Source organism: Arachis duranensis, chromosome 3 (genome assembly GCF_000817695.3).
Source record: "Arachis duranensis cultivar V14167 chromosome 3, aradu.V14167.gnm2.J7QH, whole genome shotgun sequence".
In the NCBI taxonomy this organism is placed as follows: Eukaryota; Viridiplantae; Streptophyta; class Magnoliopsida; order Fabales; family Fabaceae; genus Arachis; species Arachis duranensis.
In genome coordinates, this window is record NC_029774.3 from 55,337,721 (window position 1) to 55,342,906 (window position 5,186).

The following is a 5,186-nucleotide window of genomic DNA, read 5'->3' on the forward strand; positions in this document are numbered from 1 at the left end:
GAATCAGCAAATGAATCCCTTTGTTCTGAATTTGGAAAACTCATGACAAGTGAATTTGACATGAGTATGATGGGTGAACTTAATTTCTTCCTTGGGCTGCAAATTAAACAAACTAAAAAAGGTATTTTCATTCATCAAGAAAAGTATGCCAAGGAATTAGTTAAGAAATTCGGTATGGAAAATGACAAACCCATGGGAACACCCATGCATCCTAGTTCTAAGTTAGACAAGGGAGAAGCTGAGAAAGATGTTGATGAGACTAGGTATAGAGGAATGATTGGTTCTCTTATGTACTTAACCATCCAGCCTAAGGAGTCACATCTTTCTGCAGTTAAAAGGATCATTAGATATGTTCATGGCACATCCAATTTTGGTCTATGGTATCCTAAGATTGATGATTTTTCTGCAGTTAGTTATTGTGATGCAGATTTTGCTGGTGATAGAGTTGATAGAAGGAGCACTTCTGGTTTATGTTGCTTCCTTGGAAAGTCCTTAAATGTTTGGTCAAGTAAGAAGCAACCAACAGTGGCCTTATCCACTGTAGAGGCTGAGTATATAGCTACTTCTTCTTGTTGTTCTCAACTTTTATGGTTAAAAACACAGCTTGCTGATTACAAATTAAAGGCTGAAAATATTCCCTTAATGTGTGATAATATGAGTGCCATTAATATTTCTAAAAATCCAGTTTTGCACTCAAGGATGAAGCATATTGAAGTGAAATTTCACTCAATAAGAGAACATGTCCAAAAAGGGGATATTAGTATTTAATTTGTTAAATCTGAGGAGCAATTAGCAGATATTTTTACAAAACCATTAGCTGAGGATAGATTCTATATGCTTAGGACTTGTTTAGGAATTTTAAGTTATGATTCTTTATTTGAAAATTGCTGATGTATTTGCTGGAGATTTTTGTCTCATAAACAGGTATGAGACAATTCTGGGCAGGTGATGAACTTCTCCATCAAGCCAGCGTGTTCTGGGCTTGTTTCAAATGAAAGATAATCTGGGCCAACCTCAAATCAGATCTAGAGTGGTCCATTGTGTTTCCTTAAACCCAACTATCTCTGGGCCCATATGTGAATGTTACATTTTTGGGTGATGGGCTGTGTGTTTATTTTTTAATAATTTTTTATTTAATGTTTATAATCCAAAAAGATTTTTCAGTTTATTTTTTTGGTTTTTCAAAATTTAAAATTCATTTCCTATTTTATTTTCAAATCAAATCAAATCTTAAATTTATGAGGTCAGGTCTTTTCATGTCATTTCAAAAAGGTGATGTAGTTGCATGGTTTTGGAAAACCACTTTTGGGTACGGTTACCAACTCTCCCTCTCTTTCCTCTATAACTTCTCCTCAAACCCTTCGGTTTCTTCCCTCTCACTCCACTATCTCTCTTCCATCAAAAGCATCTATTTAACCAAAATGGGGAAGAAAGTCATTGCTAAAAGAGCACCGCGTGAGAAAATCCATAAACTTCCAGGATATCCAAGACCATCAACTCGTTCTCAAGACACCACCTTTACTCCTTCACCTTCTCCTCCTACCTCTCCTCCTCGAACTGATCCCATGGCTCGTACCAAGACCACTCCAAGGTATCCTGCCTCTGCCAAACCGACACCACCACCAAAGGCAACGCCTTCCAAACCTGCCTCTTCAAAACCTGGTTCTTCAAAGCCATCCTCATCCAAAGGGAAGCGTCCGGCGACGGAAGAACCTGTTTCCGAGCCACCACAACCCAGGGCAAGGTCAGTTCCTGTGCGCTCACAGAGAGGTAAAACTCGAGTTCCTCTCAAATCAGTTAGTGAACCTGACATTGGGCCGTTTGATCACAAAGCTCACTTTTTGATCTCTCATTCGAACTATAACCCTTATAGATTCAAATCTGCCATGAACAATAATTTTTATGAAGGGGTTATCCAGTATCATACCCTGTGTCCATCTTTTCTAGCTGATCTGTAATCTTTGAAAAGAAAAGGTTTTCCTTTTGTTGATAACTTGATTTTTCTGGACTGGAATCATCTTTTTGATATCAAAAAGCCTGTTTATCCCTTGTTGGTCAAAGAATTTTATGCTAATATGACTTATCATGAAGGCACTACTCACTCATATGTAAAGGGCTGAGATATAGTTTTAAACAATGAGACTATCAGTGATGCTTTGAAGTATACTGATGTTGGGCCTTGTGCTTACACTTCAGTTAAGTGGGATGAAGGAGTTGGTGTTTCATATAATAATGCCCTGGCTAGTATCTGTGAACATGTCTCCCTAATTGATGACATTACACCCACTCACAAATCCCTAGGATATGAACGTGCTCAGTTTCACTGAATGGTCAACCACATTATACTTCCTCAAAGTGGTTCATATCAAAGGGTTTCATACACTGACACTCTTGTTTTATATGCCATTCTCACCAAAACTGAACTTTCATTTGCATATTTGATGGTTAGATACATGTTTGATTCTGTTAGGAGTGAAAAAGACAAAGCACTTCTTATGGCATGTTTCTAACTTGTATTTTTGAGTATTTTGGTATTGACTTGACCAATGAGAAATATGAAAATAGACATTTATATCTAAAAGGAGGTGGTTCAGTGAAACAGCAAAAAGGACCAACTCGATCTGAGAGAGTGGTTCTAGATGATGATGATGATGAAGAATACATCCCAGATGACTCTCCTCCTCCTTCCACTGAGGGTACTTCCATTTCCACTGGGAAGAAATCTGCTCTGCTGAATGTGGTCAAGGATATTGCTCAAGAGTTTATTTTCCAATCAAATCACTTAATTGCCATGAGCAAGGAACAAAGGAAGCTAGCTAGCAAGCATGAGAACTTGCTGAAGAAATCAAGAGATAGGGTGGCTGTGCTCATGACCTTCATTGATAACCTTAATAATGATGAAGACATTGCCACTGATGTTGAAGAGGAAGCTGCTTCGGAGGGGGATGGTTCTGATACCTAGAATTTGTCTCATGAAAACTAATGATGCTGCTATTTTTTCTGTCTCATAAACTCTGTTTTCTTTTGCTACTGTTGGACTTATTTCTGTTGTCTTGTATGACTGTATAAACTTTGGATACTGCTGCACTTTTGGTAGTTTAGTTAGTAATTTGGACTGTGCACTGACCTTTCTTGCAGGGTTTATAGTGATGTTTTTGTGGATCTTGCTTATTATCAACCCTTGATGACAAAAGGGGGTGTAATAGGAGCATGCTATTCTGACTAAAGTTGCCTTTGATTATTGTTTTGCAAATGTTTGCAAATATTGTGAACTGTTGTGAAAGAGGTTGGAAACTTACTTTATGATATGTTGCTATCTTGACCCTGACCCTGTTGTGTTAAAGCTCTATATATGTTGCTCTATTTTGGTTCCATATAAGCATATGTAAACAGGAAAGAAGAGAAGAGCATAAATCCAGGGGGAGCAATTTTTGAAAAGGAAGGGGGGAGCAACATAAAAGCAAATGACATCATTTAAAGGGAGTTTCTAAACTTTACTCAAACTCATTTCTTTTGCTTAAATCATGTTTGTCATCAAGGGGGAGATTATTGAGTTAAGAAATTAACTAAATTAATTAGTGATGACAAACATTATTTTTGGCAAAATAAATAATTAGTGTTGATAAATCAATTAATGAATATATGTTTCTAATTATTTATTATTATGTTGCAGGCCTTAATTAAGTTGCAGCAGCCCAACATCAAACAAAAGATATCAACTAATGGGCTGAATAGTAAGTGAAAAACAAAGACAATCCCAAGTCATTCATCTCAAGCAAAATTCATTAAAGAAGCAAAGCAAGGCACCAATGGGCTGAAGTAGTGAAGAACCCGATCCAAGCCCGAAATTGATTTTCAATTTCCCACCATCTTGCCTTACCAGAAGCAACGTTCCTCTCCTCTCTAATCAAGTCACATCAAGGCTTCAGAAAAGTAAGAAAGAGAAAGAGAAAAAGCTTCCTCCCTAAGCTAGTAACCAAAGAAGCAAGAGAGAGAAAGTTTAAGCTTGAAGCACAGAAGCTAAAACAAAAAATTCAAACCAAATCAAGCTTAGGTTAAAGGTAATCCATCTCATCTTGCATACATCAGATCTTCTTCTCTTCTCCCAACTCTCTGCTCTATCCAAAAATGGCATTCAAGGGAAAATTGTTCTCTGCCCTATTCTGCTTCACATCTACGGTCACAAGTGATACTTGGGGACCAAGTAGTTTTTCAATGGCTAAGATCAAGTTGACCATGAGAAGATTTCTATGGTTGTTGTTTTATGGCTTTCGGTCAAGATGAGGAAGTCAGAAGCAAAGTTTCTACTCTAAGGTTTAATGAGAAAAAGTGATTCTGTGGGTTGGTGAAGCTCAAGGCTCAAGGTGTTGACCTTGGAAGAAGAACCCAGCAACATGCAAGGAGATAAAAAGAGGTTTTCTGTTCATTCAGAAACCAAGGAGAGAAAACCAGAGAGTGAGAACAGTGTTCTATTAAGAAGTTCATCTACTTGGATAATGCTTTCTTTCAAAGAAGCATTCTGCCAATACTGAAGAACTGCATCTGAGGTTTGCAAATCTGGTTTTGCACATAGCTAAGAGGTTGCTGATGAAGTCAATCTCCTTCATGTTTTACTGATTGTAATGTACTTTTCAATGTTTATCATTCTGTAATTTCTAGTGAGAAAAGGCATTGTGAGAAAACTCAAGTAAAAGCCATGAGAGGAAAAAGGCTGAGTGAAACACTTGAGAGAAAAGCCTAGAGTTATTTTCAGATTTCTTTAGGTATGTCTATGTCTTGTATCTTGTACCTGTAAGGTATCCCTTTCTTAGTTGGGTTAGCACTAAGAGTGAATAGTTGAGTGTTAGCATAGCCAATGTCAAGTTAGGTTAGAACTTGAGTGTGAAATTGGTGTATGTAGGTTGCATAACTCAAGGCAACCGAACCAAGATACTTGCTGGTGTTAGCTTTTCTTTTCTCTGTTGTGTTCTGTTTTCTGATAATCATGAGACAAAAATAAATTGTCTCATAAATTTCTGCTGGTGAGTTCAAACAGAATCAGAATTGCAAATCTGTTTTAAAAGGGTAATAACAGCAACTTAAAAGGAAGGCATAGATTCAACCCCCTTCTCTAAGCCTACCACAACCTTCACTTCTAAGTAACTAATTTCTTTTGTTAAGAGTTAGGAATTCTATTTACTTTTTCA

General features: G+C 37.2%; 1 protein-coding gene across 1 annotated transcript; it reads left to right on the forward strand.

Annotated features, from left to right (window-relative positions):
• Positions 1 to 1,421: 1,421 nt before the first annotated feature.
• LOC107479455 (uncharacterized) lies at positions 1,422 to 2,962 on the forward strand. The gene is made up of 3 exons (XM_016099588.1): positions 1,422 to 1,744; positions 1,874 to 1,954; positions 2,566 to 2,962. The coding sequence occupies exons 1-3, from the start codon at positions 1,422 to 1,424 to the stop codon at positions 2,960 to 2,962; spliced, it is 801 nt and encodes a 266-aa protein (XP_015955074.1).
• Positions 2,963 to 5,186: the final 2,224 nt, after the last annotated feature.

Excerpts from the sequence above, each read along its gene's own strand:
- LOC107479455 (XM_016099588.1), top strand. The coding sequence starts at position 1,422 with ATGGGGAAGAAAGTCATTGCTAAAAGAGCACCGCGTGAGAAAATCCAT. Across the intron at positions 1,745-1,873 it reads CCACCACAACCCAGGGCAAG|ATTCAAATCTGCCATGAACA; the intron begins GTCAGTTCCTGT and ends TAACCCTTATAG. Across the intron at positions 1,955-2,565 it reads CCATCTTTTCTAGCTGATCT|ACATTTATATCTAAAAGGAG; the intron begins GTAATCTTTGAA and ends ATATGAAAATAG.